General features: G+C 39.6%; 1 protein-coding gene across 12 annotated transcripts in view; it reads right to left on the bottom strand.

Annotated features, from left to right (window-relative positions):
• The window catches only part of Nme8 (NME/NM23 family member 8), a 67,750-nt gene extending 54,510 nt beyond the window's left edge, over positions 1–13,240 (bottom strand). For 2 of the 12 annotated variants that reach the window (XR_005495310.1, XM_039095979.1), the window contains exons 1-8: positions 12,207–12,345; positions 11,523–11,562; positions 11,388–11,445; positions 11,093–11,199; positions 8,997–9,068; positions 6,331–6,447; positions 5,709–5,775; positions 4,501–4,574 (exon numbers count right to left, since the gene is read on the bottom strand). Coding sequence is in view for 9 of the 12 variants with exons in the window: in XM_039095979.1 (XP_038951907.1) it covers positions 4,501–4,574; positions 5,709–5,775; positions 6,331–6,447; positions 8,997–9,068; positions 11,093–11,199; positions 11,388–11,445; positions 11,523–11,555 (528 nt within the window). In the remaining 3 variants the exon portion in view is untranslated. Of the gene's footprint in view, positions 1–4,500; positions 4,575–5,708; positions 5,776–6,330; positions 6,448–8,996; positions 9,069–10,521; positions 10,609–11,092; positions 11,200–11,387; positions 11,446–11,522; positions 11,563–12,206; positions 12,349–12,630 lie in introns of those variants that run through there. The other 10 variants (XR_010058906.1, XM_017600637.2, XM_039095975.2 and 7 more) reach the window with 9 other exon arrangements.
• Between the last annotated feature and the right edge of the window lie 4,641 nt (positions 13,241–17,881).

Raw genomic sequence — 17,881 nt, 5'->3', positions numbered from 1 at the left:
AGATTTAATGCCAGCAATCTAAAGGCTGACCCTCGACTACAATGGCTAACACTATGGAAAGAAGAGGCTTCAGCTCTGGAAAACTGTAATTGCACTAGAGGCATCAATATTGTCAAGGATCAAGTGCTACATGAAGGTCAATATGCTGAATTAAGAGTGCAGATTATGTTTAATGATGTCACTTGGATCAATGTCCTATAGTAGCTTTAAGTGCTTGGGATAAGGTTGAATAATGGGAAAAACAATATATATATATATCACTTACAAAGATATCCAAAGTTCAGATGTATCTTTTACTGACTTTAAAAAAGATTAAATTCATCTGTAAATAGAGCAATATCATATCCAAATGCTATAGAACCTTTATTGGAGTCTTTAGCTTTTGAGAATTCTAATGCTGAGTGCAAAAAGGTATTTGACTCTAAAAGGCCAGATTTTTACCTATTTATGAATGGATTAAAACTACTGCAGATATTGGATCTAATACTTACAATTCAGCTATTATTGCCCAAGTAAAAGGCATGAGAGCTCAGAATGCCCAATATTTTGGCTGTGGAAGATCAGGATGTCTGTGGACAAACAGTACTTAAAGACACAATTTTCTCTAATGCAATCCAGGGGAAAGCTTCCTGGGAAATGTAAAAGATGTCAAAGAGTGGACTTCCTTCTATGAATGCAGACCATGCAGAGGTATACAAGGCAGCTCTTTACTGTTGGAAAACTTCCTAAGGGGCTTTGCTCAGGCCCTGACAAAAAACAACATGAACCATTCATCCCATGTTGGCCAAGGAAAGACTGTGCTAGAGAGCAACTAGAAAAACTAATGCCTGACAAAACAAGCAGCATTTAACAGAGATAGAGGAGCTCCAATAGATAGAATAAGAGATTCTGAAGAGTCTAGAAAACAGTATTTTGGCAAGCTACTATACATTATCAAAGACCAAAGATGAAATTACAATTAGATGGAACTTAGACTGAAGGCCTAGTGGATACCAAACAGGTATAACAATAATTCTACAAGATTCTTGGAATCCAACTTTCAAAAGTATTTACACAGCTCCCATTGTTTGAGACATTGGCTTAGGAAAAACAAAGGTCTAAAGTGGATTAAATGTATAAGACCAGAAGGTCAGAGAGGAAGGTTAAGGCTGCATGTAGTAGATATAGTCATGAAGGCGAGATCTATTGCAACAGTGAGAAACACAGAATAGCATTTTTCCAAATTCAGGGACAAGCCATAAAATAGGAGATGGTCTTGATGATGGTCTTTAATAATGTTATCAAAAGTAGATACAGACCATCCAGGCTGTCCACAACAGAAGTTGGCTTTCCAAATATTTAATGAGAGCCACTGCTGATACCAACTCCTCTACCATTAAAATGGTTATCTAACAAGCCTGTTCAGGTATATTCCTTAAATGTTACAGGCTCTAGAATAGCTGATCGAAGAGAAGCTGGAGACTCAATATATAGAAGAGTCTACCAGCCTTTGGAGTTCTCCTTTATTTGTCATTGAAAAGAAATCTGGAAATGAGAATGCTGACAGATCTGAGAGCAACCAATAAAGGATTTTGCCTATGGGTTTCTTACAACCTGGGATCCCCTAAAATTCTTTATCTATGACCTATTATAGTGATTGATTTAAATGATTGCTTTTTCTCAATACCCCTTGAGAAATAAAGATTTGCTTTCACTGTGCCATGTTTTAACCATGAAGATCCAACTACAGTCTTCAGGAATGTTAAACAGTCCCATCTTATGTCAATATTTTGTATGACAGCTGTTAGAAATATTTTTAAACAGTTTTCTCAATCTATAATTTATCATTATATGGATGATATCTTTTGACAAAGTACAGAAAATTCTGCCCTACTGGCTATTACAAATTTTTCTTGAAAAATACAAAGGAAAAATTAATTATCTGGGATATGTTATGTTTACAGAAAATTCATTGCTGAATTAAATCATTCTTTAGACTTTAAGGATGTGTTTACCTCAGAATGGAAGTTAAGAAATGTGTTGGGGAAGATGATATGTTTTGTTTTGACAGGAAGCAAAAAGATATGGATTTCTTCAAAATTAATTAAGATTAGATTTGACCATGGAAGAAATCCTTAAAATCTTGGATGATGAAATGAAAGAAGAGACCCAGAAGAACAACAGAACCGTGTGACACAAGTGCTAATCCCCTTACATGGGAACATCTCAGAGACCGGCTGAGACATTAATGCTTCAGGAACAGCCAACAAATCATTTTGGTTACCTGGTCCTCATGATATGTTATTGTATGCCATTCTTCCATATGGTGTGAATAGAGATTTATATTACAGCTTGCTTTTGCAGTCCTAGGAGACTTATAGAGATTGACAGATGCTTTTCACCCTCTCATACATAGAGCAGGGAATCATCATTAGCTGATCTGTGCACACCACACATTCCATAAATGTGTTAATACAAAACATCCTTACAATATTACATGTAAACCTTTGTGCTTTCACAGAAGAAAAGGACCAGGAACCAATAAAGACAAAACAAGTAGCCCAGGTGATCAGCCTTACAGACTGCCACAGTTGCTTTTGCCTTAAAAATTGTATCCAGGACAGCTTCAAAATGGCTTGCCCCAGGTGTTCCAGCCTCATAGACTGCTTCAGCTAGGACTGCTAAGCCCTACGTTTCATAGTCCCAGATGATCCCACAGAGCCTAGACAGTGAGTGAAACAGCCAACTCTTCCAGGACTTGGCCAGTGTCCCAATTCTCTTAGGATTCCCCAAAAGATGCCTTCCCACCCAAGACAGCAAGAAACAATTTGAGAAGCATGATGCATCCATTCTTGAGTGGTGTGGTTGGTGGGTTTTGGTCATAAAATGGGCTATGTATATTTGATATTTAGGGGATTTGGTTACAAGTTGTTTTTGGTCTTGGTCAGGGACAAAATTAAGGAGGTTAGATTCAGGGATATCTTTCTCTTCTTGTTTTTCTTCCCTTTATCCTTCTTCATATCTATCTAGGAAGATGAAAGGACAAAAAAAGGGGGATAAGTGGTCTGATTATGGTATCCCCTTGATAGGAAAAAGAAGGGTGGGTTATTGCAATTACTTTTAGACTATAAAGCAACAAGACTCAAATTTTTGCATTGGTATGGATTTTTATATATTTATAGAAATTTAAGGTTATATTTACTATAACATACTGTTTATTTGATTCAACTCTTGCTTAAGGTATATATAGACATATAATTCATTTACATTATACATATAATTCTTGCCTGATATTTCTCATAATTGTTCTTATTGTATATAGTTTATTGATTTTTAGAGATAAAGATATTTCTTGATCTAAAAGGGGGAGATGTTGGAGTAATCTTTCTTCACTTTTTATGAAGGTTTGTCTCTATATTTTTAATTGTTAATTCTGTACTGGCAAAGAGCTAAGTGCTGGTAGGATTTTGATCTTGTTTCTATGGCCCATCACTGGGTTTTCTGCTTTGTAAATGTTTGTCCTTCCTCGTCTTCTTAAGGCAGTCTAGAGATGTATCAGAGATTATTTCATTCCTGAATGGTTGTAATAAGGAGCGGACAGGAAAGAGCTTGAGCAGGAAATAGGGGGGCAGAACTTCTGGGCAGAGAGAATGACATGGGGGAAAGTAAGAAGACACAAGAGATTTGAAGAAGATACAGAAGGGAATGGAGACTAGAATAGCTCAGAGAAGTAAAGGGCCAGCCACATGGTAGAAAAGCTAAAATAAATCTAGATAAGCTAGCTGAGAGTCTGCCCCAGTGAAAGGCCTAAAATGTCAAACTATATAGAAGTCTCCTTGTCTTATTGATCTGCTGGTGGGATCCACAAAAGCTCTGCAATGCATTATTGTGTTATTACAAAAAGAAAATACATAGAAATAAAACACAACAAAATAGTAGAAATAATATCAGTACAATATACACTTTAAGATATCAAATAGAAATACTGAAAATAGAAAGTAGTCACCTGTTGGCATGGAAACTGGGAAAGGGAATAACATTTGAAATGTAAATAAGAAATACCCAATTTAATAAAAATGAAAAAAAAGAAAGTAGTCACAAGTTATATCTTATAGTTATTTCTATATAATGCATATTATAAATTGTGTGTGTGTGTGTGCGCGCGCGCGCGTGCACATGTGCGTGCACATGTGTGTGTTTTGGGTCTCAAAGAAAGAACTGAATGAGTTTTTAAACTACCATGTATTGAAAAGTGCCATGTACACAACAAAAGCAAGTTACTGTGTGTTTATGACAATATTGTATCACTAATTGCTAAACAAAAAGAACATTTATAACAATTCCACACAGCATCTAAAATACTGGTAAATTCTGTGGGATGGTGGTGGTAAAGCAATTAATTCAAGGAGGACACATGAATAGATAGAATATTTGTAAGTCAGAATAATTAAACTCCTTTAGAGAGTTTATCTCTTATCTTACTATTTTGTAACTAAACCACTTTCGGTAAGTATTACTTACTTTTTCCTTAATTTCCAAATTTTTTCTCATGAGTACAGCATCAGGGTTGATAACTGCCATATTGTAAACTTCCACTAAGAGAAAATCCAAAAATTATATTATTATTATTGTTGTTGTTGTTTTGGTTCAGACACAGGATAATGAGAGGTGTGGCCATAGAAATAGGAATTGATAATGTCTGGGTTTTTAAGGAGATAAAATATAAATATATAGGCATATAATTTTGAAATAATTCTCACACATTAGAATTATACCCGTGGTTCCTACTACTCAGTATTAACAATGACTGAAGCTTCAGATATGCACTGTACAAATACAGATGACAAACCAACAGAGCTACTGGATAAGAACTGCTCTCTCACCACAGACTTCTTGTATAGGGTGTTTCAATTACCTCTCCTGTTACTGTGATAAAATACCTGACAGGAGCAACTTTCAGCAAAAAGGGTTTATCTTGGCTCTCATATCAAGAAAACCAGCTCCCATGGTGGGGAAATCAAGGTGGCATGTTGTCTTACCATGCTACAATTGAGAAGCAGGGTGTGGGGAATCAACACTGCTGCTCAGCTATTGGTCCCCTTTTATGTACTTCAGGGTTCAACAGGCATTACCTCCAAGTGATCCTCCCACCTCAGATAACCTGATCAAGGGAACCCTGCACAGACATCCACAGACACTTCTGCCCTGGGTGATTCTAGATTCTGTCAAACTGACAATTAACACCGTCACATCAGACCACAGGGTGTAAGTAACTTGACTGCCCCTCAGGAAATAAACATATACACTCAAGAGTGTGTATGTGCTCATGAATATAATACAAGCACATGAATACATGCACACAGTTGAATCAATATACACACAAACACATAGAAAACCCGGTAAAGGCATGGAATTTTCAATTGAGTTCAAACTATTGAATTCAAAGGAGAAATTATTTTAACAAAGCTAGGAGGTGAAAAGTGAACTAGAAATTGACTGCCCAGATCAGTTGCAGGAGGTAAGAGTACATTTTCCTGGGTAAGGGTCTTTAACCAGAAAACGAGGCAACAGAAACCAAAAAGGTCCCATGTCTTGCAATGTATAAGCCATTGTGAGTTGGGACCGCTCTATGCTGACTAACTAGATAAAGCAGGTCTTTGTTGCTATGGTAGTGTAGTGAGGGAACATGTGCAGAAACAGTAGCTGGACTCCGTTACACTGTTACTTACCATTACTTTCATAGTGCACTTCCCCATATTCTTCGTCCAATGAGTCTACTAGTGGAATTTCAACATACTGTGAAAGAGAAATGAAAATAAAACAATTACTTTAGTGTAATAGTGGAACAGTGCCTAGGAGTTTTGTTTCTAGTAGAACACAAAGACCCCTTTATTTTACATTGACACCATGCATGCCAGCACCTTGCTAGTTATATAGAGTGCTATAACTTCTGTCATAGGCTGAAGTCCCCATCCGTGATGCTACAGGGAGATTGGCAAAAATTTTAAAGTAAAGCCTAATTGGAACAACATAGTTCATTTGGGACACGTCTTTGAAGGATCTCTTGCTCTCCTCTTTCTTTTTCACTTCTTGGCCCCCAGAAGTTAAGCAACTCAGTCTACTATGAACTGCTTGCCATGGTGTGCTATCCTGCTACAATCCTAAAGCAACAGAAATGAATGACAATGGAATGCCACTACTAGTCAAAACACGCTCTTCCTTAACAGCCAACTAGTTTGGGTATTTTACCACAGTGACACAAAATGGCTGAACACATATAGCTAGGGAAAATACCTTAGGAAAACATAAAAGATTTAACATATTGTAATAGCCATTCACCAAGAATATTACCTGAGGACGAGCCATTTCACCTGCTGCAATTTTCTTCTCTTCATCTATCAATGCAATGACTTTTCTATTGATAAGTGGTGCATTTGCACCCTGAATCTTTGCAATAATTTTACCATTCTATAAGAGGAAATATAAACAAAGTTTCATTTTCATAGTAAGTCAATAATCATCATTTACTTCGAACTAAGTTGCCTCTCCTTGCTTCCAACTCCCACCAGTTTTTTTCAGCTACTGTAATCAGCCATTTGAAAATAGTGCTGGTGGGAAACCTGAGCGCTAGTATCAGCAATTAGAGTTCCTCATTTTATCCTCTATATAGGTCATGGGTGTGTCTCCATCTCGTTGCACCCCAGGTTGACTACACCCCATCACCTACATGACATTACCACCCTACAGGAGTGGTCACCTGTTACCACCAATCAGGAGTGCCTGCCTCATTCATCGTTGCTTTAAATGTGAGGGATTTCCAAGAGGACCTTTAATTTGCTTGAATGATCTTCCACAAATATGTCCACAGTCCAATCTGATTTAGGTAATTCCTCAATTAAGACTCTCCTGTTAGATGACTATGTTGTCTCAGCCTGACAATGAAAACTAAAGTGGATGCCACATCCTTTTTATCTGTCTTTCACCTTGTATGTACAAAACATAACTGCATGGACATGAACCAGGCCTGGTGGCATGAAATGAGAAGTCTGTGTCTAACCCTATTAAATAACAAATAAAAAACCCAAAGACCCACAAAGACACATGGCATAACAACTACAGTTAAGAGTCAACAGTTCAGAGAGGTTTAGAACATGCAGAATCTCTACAAGACTGTGTCTAATCAGCTGAAGTATTACTCTATATCAGTAAATGTTTTTTACTTAAGATATGGAAGATACAAGAAGGAGAAATTTATAAAAGAAAATATACTATGCAGAAGGGTAACTGAATGCAAGGGTGAAGGACCTCAAACAGACAGAGTTAGTGAGGAAACACTCTGGGAAACTGGGTCTGAACCCAGAATGTGTATTCTTAACAGAGAAATCTAGACCATATGGGGAATCGGAAACTTTGGGAGCAAGAGAAGATTCTGTCTACAATTCAGTTGTAGGTCTAAGCATTCTCAGTTCTATACCAGCCTGATAATCCTCTTGAGAAGAGCTGCTCCCACTGACACTTGCTAGAATGAAGTTTTTGTCAACTAGAGAAGCTGACTAATAAAAAAGGAGGGTATGTAAGGGTTCAAGTAAGTGGGATATCCGCTGAAGGGCAGCTTTGAGTTAGGAAATAGTATTCTTCCATAGGTGGTCATCAATGTGGTTTGTTCAGGGAAATGTCTGAGGCATGAACATGGGGCTTGGTAGATGGAGGTATGTTGGAAGGAAAGATCTGCAATGGAAAGGAGAATAAAGAATTCACAAGCTGGGGCAGAGTAGGGTATCTGAATTCCCAATGGGAACAGGAGAACTTGGGCTTGAAAATCAGACTTTACACCACATGCAGAACTATGAGGTTTTGAGCAGGATTCACTTGAAGATAAGTGGGAGAAAAGGACAAGTAATCAAATGTAACGGATTCTAAGTAATGAAGGAAAAGAAAGCAACTAAACTATGAATGATAAGAAGCGAGAGAGAGAGAGAGAGAGAGAGAGAGAGAGAGAGAGAGAGAGAGCGCTATTTTACTCAGGAATCTGACAAAATCTGAAAAACAAAACCATAAAAACAAAAGAACAACAACAACAACAACAACCCTAAACCCACCACTTTCAAGTTGCAGGCAGGTTCCGAACTAGTCACTTCTCTTTTGTGTCGTTCCTTATACTGTTTCCTTAAATTACCTGTGCACTAGGTGACATCAAACTGTTACTCTCAAAACAGACCATATTTCTTCAAAAGGTGAAAACTCTATATATCAAACTGTATATATTAAACATCCTGCAAGGACATGATAATTTCTTTACTCAATTAACTCAATTCATTTTTTTAAATAGTTGCAAGTGTACTAAAAGGATCGAGAGCTTATACACAAGAGATGCTATTAATAATTATTTCTACTACGGAAAGGTAGTAGCCTGAAGCAGAAGGGTGACCGAGTGGTATATTGCTTCCATTGAAGTTTCACGTGGCTAACACATGGCTGAGTACCTAACTTTAGACTGGTTTTAAAAACTAAGTTTTATTATGCTGTTTCCTGACTTATTACAGTTGTGCACCTATTACGAAATGTAGGCAAAGCACAGGCAAGTGTAAAGAAGAAAAACAAATGGCTCCTCCAGCCGAGGTAGCAATCAAAGGTCCCAGCTCCGGGAATAAACTTTCTACACTATTTCTGAACATTTGTGAACGTGTAGATGGAAGCAAAATGCATGGAAAGAATGACAGACAGACACCTTTGCACAAATCCATGAACACTTAGAGCCACTTCTCTCCTGAAGTTCCTGTGAGGTTGACCCCTCATGCTGGTAAATGCACTCTTATTTATCTTTTTTCTAATCAGTTCCATGTGTAGTTGTCTTAACAAGCTCCCAGGAGGTGAATTATTAAACTTATTATTAGACAAATAGAGATAAGGCAAACACTGTGCAAATACTACCACCAGCAAATGGCCCCGTGGTAGTTTTCAGTGCTGCTAGTCCCTTCACGTGGATCAGATAATAAGATGATGAATGCTGTACTCACAAGACTGAAGAGGAACACAGGCTCACATTTATCTCTAAATGGCTGCAGAGTCACAATGCTGTCAGCTTCCGCCTGAAGAATATTGTAAATATTTTATATAACAGTGAGAAAGCGATATCCACACTATTCTGCTTGCTATGTTTAAATGGTATAGAAGCATGCACCACTTTTGTGGGGTCTGCAACATTTCTGGATTTGTGGTAGTTGTATGAAGAATCAAACAACATGCCTTAAGGACTCAAGCCCTGTGCTATTTGGAGCCAACTGTTCCTTTCAGTGTTGTCCTTCATAAAAAGTCAAACTCACCTCTGTTTCTACCTTACTCACTGCCTGGTCTTGCCATCACCCCTCTGTTCCAGCCCATGTGTCTTTGATCCAAAGAATGTCTGTTGCTCCCTCCTCACATGCCACTGTCCATCACCCAGGACAGAATGCCTCTTTCAATACCGTACTACAGGTAGGGGTGGGCTGTCTCACTTGCTTTGTTAGGAAAGCAATGATTTTCCAATTACATGTAACTCCAGATCCAAGGTTTCCAACACCTCTGTCCTTTTGAGACACTTGCAGTCAATATGTATGCACATACACACAAATACACACACACACACGAACACACACACACGGGGGGGAGAGAGAGGGGGGGTAGACATAGACACAGAGAGAGACATACACAGAGATACATATATATTCAAACTAACACAAGAACACAATTTAAAAAATATAAAGAAATGAAGAACAAATGATTCTGCAGAATGGGAGGGTTAGTTGATAGGTGAGGTTAGGAAACAAATGTGCAAGAGTCACTTAAAAGACAGGAAAGGCCCACACCTAAAAAATCCCATGTGTGGAGGTTTTCTGTCTGCCTCATACACTATGTAGTTTAGAGACCTAAAGTAAAAGTGCACACAGCAGTTATCTGTTTCTGCAGTTTACAGCTAGTTGGCTCAAGTTTGCATCTATCTAGTAGAAATGTATTCTCTATTTGTTCAATGTGTATCAATGTAAAGTAAATCTTAAAATTTATTATTTTATAGAATTTTAATATTCAAAGCATATTTTCATGATTGATACTAAATAAATAATTTTAGTCAATAATTGAACTATAATTAAAAGTAGATTCACATAGCCAAATTGTCTCAAATCCTAAATTTCACAATAATTTAATTTAGCAACACCAGTATTATAATTTTAAAAATGTATTTGTGTAAATTCATTTTTCCCTCTTGGTATAAGAGATTGAGAAGGGAGAGACAGACAGACCCATAAAGAAAAGGAGAAAATCTTTCTCTGCTTCCATCATTTGCGTCCCAAGGATCCAACTTTTATCACCACACCTGCCAGCAAGCGCCTTTGCCCGCTGAACTAGTCAGCAGCCTTCAGTTTCTAAATTTAAGTTAATTAAAAGTGAAAATGCCTTCCTACAGTTGGTCTAGATCTCAAGTATTCTGTTTGTGCATAAAGGCACACTGGCCAGTACGATTCTAACTTACTGTTAACTGGATATAGATTGAACTATTAATTATACCTGGATACAGATTGAATAATCAGCACAATTGAGTCAAGTGAATTTGGCTGTGATGTTTAATCTCTTGTCACTTTTGATAGCTAACAGCTGAAAGAAAAATTACTTCCTTTGAATTATTCGTACACAGATGGGTGCCCAGGGGTCTGAAATGTCTGTGCACAGATGGGTGCCCAGGGGTCTGAAATGTCTGTGCACAGATGGGTGCCCAGGGGTCTGAAATGTCTGTGCACAGATGGGTGCCCTGACTCTACTCCATGACACACAGGAAACAGTCTCCCATAATGTTAACTCAGGGACATATTTTGGCCATGCTATGGGGCAATATCAACAGACATATGTCCATCGTTACATTTTTCTGAGGTTTTCAGTCATGATGAGTTATCTCAGCATCATGGGAATTAGATGAAAATCATACAACTTCTCAAACATAGTAGAACTAAGTATATAGCAAAACTGCCAAGCCAATGTTGTTTAGAGTGAAGACTGGTAGGTTCCTTAAGCTAAGAAAATATTTAAAGTACAGGGGATCTTTAAACACAGAAAACACATTGAACAAAAACGAAAAGCTTACAACGACAAAATGAAGAAGCTCATCTTCATTCAGTTCATTTTTTAGTTTTCTGAATAAAGCTTGCACGGCTTTGCAGGGTCCACACCAGGCTTGGTATACATCAATCACTGGAAAATGGTGACATTTATCAAAAGCAGAGTCAAAGAATCTGGAGGCTGGCACATTCCCATCCCAGGTGAGGGATCCCAGGGAGGAAGGCAGGAAGGCAGCTTTGAGACAGGGGGTTGAATTCTGCAAGGTGTCCCCAGATGCTTGAAAACAAACCCTGAACACTGACAGCAGAAAGCCCCAATACCTGTTAAGCCTTTGTTCAGCAACATCTCATCCCACAAGTTCTGACTATTGACGACTGACTGCAAAAAGCAAAATATGGTGAGATATAGCAAGTGTCATTGCACCAGAAGAAGACCTGCTGGCAGGACAGACCCACCTGTAGCTGGACTTCACGTTTTTTGCTTGCCATTTGTCTGCTTCTCCATGGAACAGGAAAAGAAATACAAAACATGGGAGAAATTAAGCAATGTTCTCTTTGTATACACAAACCACACCTTAAACTACTGCCTAATTCCCTTTAGAAAATACTGGCCTGCTCAAACTACTCTCTAGAGAGGAGTCAAAGTCACAGGCAGACTACTGCACGCAATGCCAGAATGTTACAGTCTTAAGTCATATTGCCTCTCTCTCTCTCTCTCTCTCTCTCTCTCTCTCTCTCTCTCTCTCTCTCTCTGTGTGTGTGTGTGTGTGTGTGTGTGTGTGTGTGTGTATGTGTGTGTGTGCGCGCGCGCGCTAATAGTGTGGTTGTTTCCTATACCTTTAATTGGTCGTAAACATGCCTTTTAGATATGCTCACTTCTAATATTAATGAGTTTTTAGAACAAAATCACTGCTGTTCTCTGGAGCACACCACAAATATTCCATGGGTGTTAACATCAAGGATGCATAGTAGAAGACATTAAGGTAAAAGCAGGAATAACTCCTAAGACTGCATCCCAACAAAGTTAATGTACATCATAGCGAAATGGGCACTCTCTGCTAGATCTTTAAAGACAATTCAAATGGGCTCCCTTGCTGGGGTCTACGGCCCTTGATAATATGAAGTCCTGAAGTTCAATACCTGGACCAGTTCTGGGTCAGGCTCAGGCTAAAGGTGGCAGGGTTCCTGCTGTGCCTTCTTCCCCAGCAGGTCCAGTTAAAGGAGGGGATGAGGGATGCCTGGCATCACCCCCTGGAAAAGGAAAGGCAAAGACACCAACGTTCAGCCCTCGAGGCCGGGCTGGCCCTTCCTTCCCTGTAGTGGAGGCTCGAGAATCCTGCTCGCAGCAGGTAGAACTGGACACCAAGCCCAAGCAAGAGCAGTTGGAGCCTATAAATCCTCCCCTACTGTTGCTTAGCTCGGGTAAGAGAGTTTCCACTTCCTCAAGATCCCTCCCTCCACTGCCTCCTACTGAGCTTCAGGGTCGCTACTCCGCCCCCATCAACAACATAAACAAGTGCACCTCGGCATTTCCTGTTCCCAGAGAGGCTTCTCAAGAGCTCACCTGGAAGTCTCTCTCCTAGGCTTTGAATCCTAGGGGATCAGCCAAGCCTTACAATATGCGTACAAATCCCTCAAATTGAAGCAAAAACAGGCCTTCCTTCCTGCTGAGCTGACTCTCCACCTTCGCTATTGTTCTCTGATGGTCTCATCCTCATGGTCTCCTTCCTCCGTTCCCACCTAGGCACTGGACCCATAGCACTGCCATTTTAACTATTTAAATGTTTAGAGTTACAAAAGTTCTGCCAAAATGATATTCGGATTCCCACACACACCCTTTCTTCAGTTCCAAGATTAAGAATTTTCAAGGCACAATGCAATCATCACGGAGACCAAGATCCATCGGTCCAGTACTCAATTATTATGTAGCCTTTAACTCAAGTCTGCAGTTTCCCTACCAATCATTGAGGCTTCCTTTGGACCAGGACCCAGTCCGGAAAGTGTGTACTGTCAAAAGAGTAAGTATTCCAACATTGCTTGTTCCAATATTATCAGCAACAGGAGAAGAGTGACTCAAACATGATAATCCCACATCTCTAAGTACTACGCCAATGTGTGTGCGGTGCTATGTACCGCTAACAGTATCTACAGGTAATGAGCCAGAGTTACCAAGGTAACTTTTAAATAAGAAGGAAGAAGAAAGAGGGTTCTGTGGATAACGACTTTTGTATACTCAATTCATACCTTACCCAAGCATTGCCTATTTCCTTAGAAAATTGTGTTATCTATTTACTCACATAGTCTCTCAATACTTTCTCCCCACATCCCACGTGCCAAGCAAGTCAAAAGGTGGTTAGAGTAAAATGTAACTGCCTGTGTTTAGAGGAGTATATTTTTCTTCTGGAGCTGCAGCGCTTACTCAGTAATGGGTCAAGGAAGCTGTTTTGAGACCGGCAGCAGGTGAACACTGACACAGAAAATGATACTATTACAGGTGTGATCAAACATATCACTCTAAAAGAGACAAATCAAAAGCAACATAAATGATGCAGAAAGAGAAGGTGATACTGAAGGGTGTTCGTGCTGGAAGGCGGTTAGAGATTTAAAATGTGGGGTATACATGGAGGAAGAGCTTCCTGTCTTCGCAGTGGAAGGCTTACCTATGAAATGGGCATCTTCATATTGTCTTCAACCAGTTTTGATTGTCCATAAATTTTTTTCCAGAGGCATTTTAACTTCATGAAGAGAAACTTTATCTGTTTTTTTTTTCTATACCAAAATGCCATCTCACTTTAACCCTCCACCCCCAACCATGACCTTTCCAGAAACATCACAGTGAATGCCTTTAAAAACAACAACAACAATAACAACAGCAACAACAACGACAACAACTAATTGATGTAACTTAATTTTCTTCAAAAGGGTTTTTTCTGTCTTTAGGGAAAGGGCACAGGTTTGAAGTGGAAGGATTCTCCCCATTCTACTTTGTGTTGCCCCACTTCTCCCTTCTCCTTCTGGCCTTACCTTCCATGGGTGCCAGTGACTCTCGTAGCCCTGTGGTTGTGAGATGCATATCGTAAAGGACTAGATCAAGGAGTTTGTTAAGGAGTGGCCATGTGTGCTTACTTCTTTCCTGTTTTCTTAGGTTGTTTCCTCCTGAGAAAAAAACCTGGTGACAGAGCATGCCTTCAAACATGGAGAGTATGCCAGGGAGCACGAGCTCAACAGAGCACTGTCTACATAAGCATCAAACCTAGGCTGAATCTTGGTGTGATAAAAAAATCAGGTTACCAATTATCGTGCCAACTGAAAGGGAATTTTCTAATAAAAGTTTCCTGGAGGTTCATGGATCCCTAGTTCCTAAAACACTAAAACAGTAAGAGCTTTGAGAATTTTCTGTTTGCTAATGCTATTTAACACATTCAACAAAATCTCAATCCTTTCGCCTTAGTGTATTCTTCCTGAAGTCCATATATGAATTTTTCACATTTTCATGTTTATAAAAACATTTTGTTTATTGTCTATTCTAGTTGAAAATCACACTTAAGAAATACTTAATTGCAACTTTTCAGGATGTCCATCAGGTGGCAGTATGCACTGCTGTGGCCACAACAGAAGCTGCCCAGTAGGAAATTTCACAAAATATTTGACCACATGCTACCTCCAGGGCTCTGAAGTTTCCTGCCTGAAGTACATGAGGATCGCCTGCAACCTGGGACAGCAAAGACACAAAGAGCTCTGGGTTCCTGCACCTGGACTTTGCATTGACTACCTACCCTGTTGCAGATCTCTGTAATGCATGGGACTGGTTGGAGGATGAAAGGCCTTAGCGGTTCACTTACCCAGTGATGCTGAGACCCATGGCTCCAGTGCTTGCTTGCTTGCTTGGAGAGCCTCAGTATGTACCCCAGGTTAGCCTCTTTGCAGCAGAGACTTTTTGTATACTTTCTTCAAAATATGCAATATATTACACATTCCATGTGTATATTATTTTATATACTGGTTTATTTAGAAATGCTTTCTTCTATCCCACTCAACTGCTCTTAGCTCACCATTCTCCTGTGCACCACATCCACATATTCTTTAAGCAGGAATCGCCAAACACATGTTCACTTTTGTGATCACAATTTCTAAAAACTTACCATCAATCAAAGTGGCTAGTGGTGACCCTTATTGGGTGTCCTTGAAAAGCACCTACATCCAATTGTCTCTTATGCCCATGCAATCTAGGTTTCTTAAGAGGTTTTCCACAACCCTTGAAGACATGAGTTGCTAACTTAAATAATGCACTTTATAATGGGAAAGGTTATTCTGAATGTATGCCATTTTTGCTATTGAGTTCTTACAAATGCAAAGAACTTCCCATCTTCCAATTGTGGGAACTGAGACCCCAAACTGACAAGAAAATAGCCCAAGTAGCAGAATTTTTGTTTGAAAGATTTACTGTTTTAACTCACGTGGGGCCAGATATGTCCTCACTCACATGTCAACTTCTACCTGGGAGGAGATGCAGTTGAGGGGCACTGTATCTTGCCTCCCCTCGGACTCAACTTCCACAGCTGTGACTTCCTGTTTTTCTTATTCTTATTTCCTATTGTCATGTGCTTCCTCTTTAGTTACGTTTTTTTAACCCCGTGTGTACAGGAGTTTTGCCTGCATGTATATCTATGCACCAAAAGCAGAACTGCCCTCAGAAGCCAGAATCCCACGGAACTGGAGCTACAGATGATTCTTAGCAACCGTGTGGGTGCTGAAAATCAAACCCAGGTCCTCTGGAAGAATGGCTGTGCTCTTGACCACTAAACTGTCTCTTCACCACATGTCCAATCCTTCTTGGTCACACTGGGGTCGAAACAATTCTAATTTTGCAGACTACACGACATCTGACCACAGAAGAATGTTCAAATAGAAATGATGTTTACTTTCTCCATCTGTTCATATTGTCATGATCCCTCTACATTCTCTCCTTTTTCATTCCCTTGGGAAGCAGAAGGCAGAGGGAGCCTCTGCCCTCCTATCAATGGTTGTGTTGGCTTTTGTTTGAAAGACGTGTTTAGTATGTTCAACCACTGAAATGGGTTATTTTACTTGGGAGATCAACATTTTCTACTTAAGCTGACTAGTTCATGTGTAGAAGAAAATGCATTCCTAGCACAGCAAACCCAAAATTTAAAAAAATCAGTTTGTTGCTCAGTATACCCTTCCCCTTAACACATATAAAATAAGATATAAAATATTTGAGATTATTGTATGTTTCACAATACCACTATTCTGCCTGTAACATGAAAGCCAAATAAAAATGATTTGAAATGTAGTAGTTTCTTTCTCTCAGGATAAAAGAAATGTGGATGGGACAGCTTAAGAAAAATGGCCCACACCCAAAACATCATCAAAATCCAACTCACTCATTTTCTCCTTCTTTTTGGTCTCCCTTGGTCTCAGTTGCCTTATTTCTGATTGAGTATCAAAACATGCAAATTAAATGTGGTGTGGTGAAGCCTGGCATAGGTGTTGGCAATAGATACTGAGGAAATGGAGGCTTTGCAAAGGCTTTTTAAAGAAGCCATTGGGTGTTTCAGTGTCTCCTGGCAGGTAGGGAGGAGTCACATCACATTTCCCTGAAGAGAACATGAATGTCCTGAAGAGAACAGGAATGTTGAGTCTCTTCAATGAGAGGCCCTGCCATGTCAGGAAATCTGTATGTTGCTCAGGTTGCTGCAGCAAGGTGTGGGGAGGAGGTCCAGGGTGGGACCAGATCATTAGGGTCCTCATCTGTAAGCAGGTAGGAGGTCCTTTGAGGGAGCAGGAATAAACTCTAATAGAAATGAAACCGGTGAAGACTTACATAACATTATGGCAATGTGATGATTTCTGCAGTTTAAAATCTACTCTGGCTAGGAACCAGAGGATGTGTGAAAAGAGAATGGGGAGAGAGGAAGACTCTGCTGCCAGGAAAGCCACAAGGACAATTGATTTGGGAGCCTGCCTGTATGAGGTAGGTAACATGGGTGCTAGCAGAGAATAGGGAGCAGTTGGTAACAGGGAGTCCTGCTGTACCCCCAAGGTGCTGGGATGCGAGGGTGCCATTCCAAGCCCAGACTACTTCAATAAAGCAAGCTACTGGAATTTTGCCTTTGTTCCCCAAAGTATATACAATTATGTTTATACATTGTAGTTTATTAAACATGCAAAAACATTACTGTTGTAGAAGGTGGCTTGTAACTGGATAGATCACACCAGACCAACACAGCTCCAAAAGAAGAGGTTTATTTGGGGGAAGTGAGGAAGAAAAGCAGGAGGAAAGAAGGGGCAAAGAAGAAGGGGTGAAGGGTTGGGGTCTCTCTGCCTTTTATTTGGGCTGTGAAATAATCATGTGCACAGGTGAGGCACGCAGGTGAAGTGCATATTGGGAATGTGATGGTTGCCATGACAACAGATGCAAGCGGGTCTTTGTTGCCTACAGGTGACATCATCTCTGGATTTGGAGACCATAAACAGCTTCTGATTCCAACAATTACATTTTAAAAAATAATGTGGATCACTTAATTTGAGATGCCTCCTTGTCAATAAATGGTAATGTTTTATTGTGACGTGAATATCTGGGAGTAGTACCATCATTTCTGATAGGACTCAAGTTCCAACCCATGAAATAGAACTTGATACTATTGAAGGAGCCAAGTACCTGTGGCTAGATAACTGTAGGGAAAAACTCAATACTATGATTATGCTAAATGACCATTGTATTAAAATGACTCTTATTGCTATACCCATAGATGACCAGAGCATCTCTCAACCTTTCTCAGAAAAGCTTTTCC

Source organism: Rattus norvegicus, chromosome 17 (assembly GCF_036323735.1).
Source record: "Rattus norvegicus strain BN/NHsdMcwi chromosome 17, GRCr8, whole genome shotgun sequence".
Classification (NCBI taxonomy): domain Eukaryota; kingdom Metazoa; phylum Chordata; class Mammalia; order Rodentia; family Muridae; genus Rattus; species Rattus norvegicus.
This window is presented reverse-complemented; position numbering and strand designations above follow the sequence as displayed.